The sequence below is a fragment of the Lactuca virosa genome, chromosome 4, assembly GCF_052849685.1.
Source record: "Lactuca virosa cultivar CGN04683 chromosome 4, Lactuca_virosa_CGN04683_v6, whole genome shotgun sequence".
NCBI lineage: Eukaryota > Viridiplantae > Streptophyta > Magnoliopsida > Asterales > Asteraceae > Lactuca > Lactuca virosa.
Genome location: NC_136429.1, coordinates 520,498,148 through 520,501,278, shown reverse-complemented (window position 1 = coordinate 520,501,278; position 3,131 = coordinate 520,498,148). Strand labels below are relative to the sequence as shown.

General features: G+C 31.4%; 1 protein-coding gene across 1 annotated transcript; it reads right to left on the bottom strand.

The window, feature by feature from the left end:
• Positions 1-954: 954 nt before the first annotated feature.
• On the bottom strand, positions 955-2,467 carry LOC145109445 (uncharacterized). The gene is made up of 3 exons (XM_079046596.1): positions 1,716-2,467; positions 1,343-1,622; positions 955-1,244 (listed from the first exon to the last, which is right to left on the bottom strand). The coding sequence occupies exons 1-3, from the start codon at positions 2,247-2,249 to the stop codon at positions 1,219-1,221; spliced, it is 840 nt and encodes a 279-aa protein (XP_078902722.1). The 5' UTR covers positions 2,250-2,467; the 3' UTR covers positions 955-1,218.
• Between the last annotated feature and the right edge of the window lie 664 nt (positions 2,468-3,131).

The window sequence follows — 3,131 nt, the reverse complement described above, 5'->3', positions numbered from 1 at the left end:
GTTGATTGTAATTTGATCACCTAATTAAAGTAGTCCATGTCCTTGAAATTCATATTTGCATGGACATCATTGCTCTTTTAAAGGAGAAAATTGTTATTACAATTATATAATGTCAAAAATGTTTTAGTTGTTTTTTGTGATGTTTTGATCCATACCAATCTTTTAAAGGAGAAAATTGTTATTACAACTATATAATGTCAAAAATGTTTTAGTTGTTTTTTGTGATGTTTTGATCCATACCAATCTTTTAAGATGCATATAACCATAGCATGTCGGGGTTGTATTTTGAAATAATAAAGTTAGACTTATTTTGGAACAAATTAGGTCTAAATCGGTAAAACTGCAAAATGTACAGTCTTTTATGAAAGAAAAAAAAAACTTTATTTCCTGTTGGTGACCTGTTAAGCTCTGAAATAACAAGTAATCGGTAAAGTTTGAGTTTTTTTTTTCAAAAAAAAAAAGTCTAAAAAAAAATCAAAATATAAAGTATTTTATGGAAATAGCCCTAAACCATTAATTTCTACATCAAATTTTCGTGCTATAAATAATATCACACCAAATTTTGTGTTATGTTGTGTGTCAACACCAATTTGGTGTTAAAGTTTTATTTCTCATTTTTACTCTTTAAAAGTTTTAATTTATAAATATTTAATTTATTTAATTTGTTACAAGTTTAAATTTACACTTTTTTCAATTTAACTGTTTTGCATAATATATTTATAAAGCGATGGGCAATATTTATTGAAATATGTTATAATATATATTTTTTATTTATGAAAATGTTTGTTTTAATAATATAACAATTAATTTTGCTTGGTTATATTTATTTAATAATATAATTTCAAATATAACAAAAAAAATACAATACAACCTTGTAAAAATCTAATAAATAGAGGGTGTATTTTTGAAAGACAAATAAGTTAGAAAAACAAAATGCTTATCGGGGAAAGAAGACAGTTAACACAAGTTATACGATTAGTTTCTAAAAAACGAAATCAAATGCGTTTGATGTTACAAAATTTGATTTGGATCAAAGTTTCCACGAATGAATCATTGTGTTTTTAGCTAGGAATCACTCTTGGTTTCAAACGATTTGCTTTCATTCATGTCTATCTTCGATATAAACCCATCACATATGCGATTTGCTTTCATTCATGTCTATCTTCGATATAAACACATCACATATGCAGATATATTAGTAGCCTGCAATCACCATGGTTAAATCGTCTGGAAATCCTTTGCAGCTGATCAAAACACAAAAAATGAACAATACATCTATTAGGGACGCACACAGATGACAGAACAAAAATCAAAATGAGAAAAAGCTTCTTCAAATTCTAACCTTTGGAGGTTTCAGGAACTACAATAATATTCAGCGTTGTGTTATTCGGCGGCAGAGCTAGCCGGAGGGGATAAAGTCTGCCGTTCAAAGGGTTGCGTGAACACACAGTAATATTCTCCAGTTCTGTTTCTTCCTCCAAATTTTGAGTCAAGTCCTCTATAGTGTTACCCTTAAACAGAAACGATCCTTCCTCATCATAAATCTCGCCATCATCATCCACCAATTTGTAATAAATCATCCTCCCTTCGTTCTTCGAATTCCCGGAATTCGGATCGCTCCCCTGTAAATCGACATACAGATGATCCAATTTAGAACACTAATCTGATTCCGATGATCAAATCAGATGGAAAGAATTGAAAATGATCACACAAACCATAGGGAAGGGGCAGGATAGGAGATGAAAAGATGAACTATCCAGATCGAGATCCAAGGACGGATCTGATTTCCGTTTTGGTGGATGAAGCCTAATTTCAACGATTTCAACATCCCATAAGATCCAATTGCGATGCCGATGAGGAATATCATGTGTAATCGAATTTCTCCATGGAGGAACTCCGCCGTTAGCTCGTAGATAATTCCCGTATCGGGTTTTGAGCCGGACTTTTGAAGCTTCTAGAATCGGTTCCCATTCGACGGAGGAATTAATTTTCCGGGGAACACTTTGAATGACTTTTTGACCGGTGACGCCGAGGATGTGTGGATCTTCGGAAGCGGTGAGATACCGGCCAAAACACGATTTTAACCTGATCACATTGTCGTATTTATCGTCGAATTCAACCTTCCATCTCGCGTTCTTGAATGTGCCTTGCCGGTCTTGGATCACGTGTTCGCCGTCGTCATCTGCTAATAGGTACTTCCGGTGGTGGCTCCGTAGCCGGACGGCTTTTGCCCTCTGGAAATACTCCATTCCGCCACTCTGAATTGTTGTTTCAGATTGACAAAATGGGAATTGGAGGTGTTGAAAAGGAAACCCAGGATTTGATTTGGTTATTAATTCGGGTTTTTGAGCTTGAATTATCAAGATGAAAGCAGGTTTGCAGAGGCTTGAAGGGGGAAGATTGTCGTAGGATTGGGTGAATTGAAGGTTCAAAAACAGGGGAAAGGTGATGAACGTTAGTTTTGGATTTATGGATGGTATTTAAATATCATATAAAAGTGTTTTTTTTTTTTTTTTTTTTTTTTTTTTGCTAAGGCAAAGTTTAGACTTTAGATTATGTAATTGATAACGCAGTTTCTTTTTAAAGTATGTGATGATCAAAACATTAAAAAAAACAGAAATTAAATATCTTTTTATTTTTTTTCTTTTTCCTAGTAATTTGAAATAATAGCGAAGTGTTTTAAAATATAATTAATTTTATATGACATTTGTCATAATTTCATATGGTTAGAAAAATAAATTTTCTTTAAAAAAATTCTTTAACATAAAATAATTAGAAAAAAAAAACATGTCCTTGTAAGCAATGAATAAAGCTAGAGGGAAAAAACAAGATTTTATTTGGTTTAATTTCAATCAACCTTATATTATTTCGTATAAAACGAATAACCAAATAGGTCATTGAATGTGAATTTTTGTTTCAAAAAAGGGAAATGATTTAACAGGGTAATAATCTTTTTCGTTTTTTTTTTCATATTTAGACAACTTTTTAGTACACATTTGAATATTTAACTTGTTAAATGTGTTAACATATTATCATTATCATTGTCTATCTCAGGTAACAATGGTAATATGTGAACTCGTTTAAAAAGTTAAATGATAAAAAATGTACAAAAAACAGAAATTATCTAAATG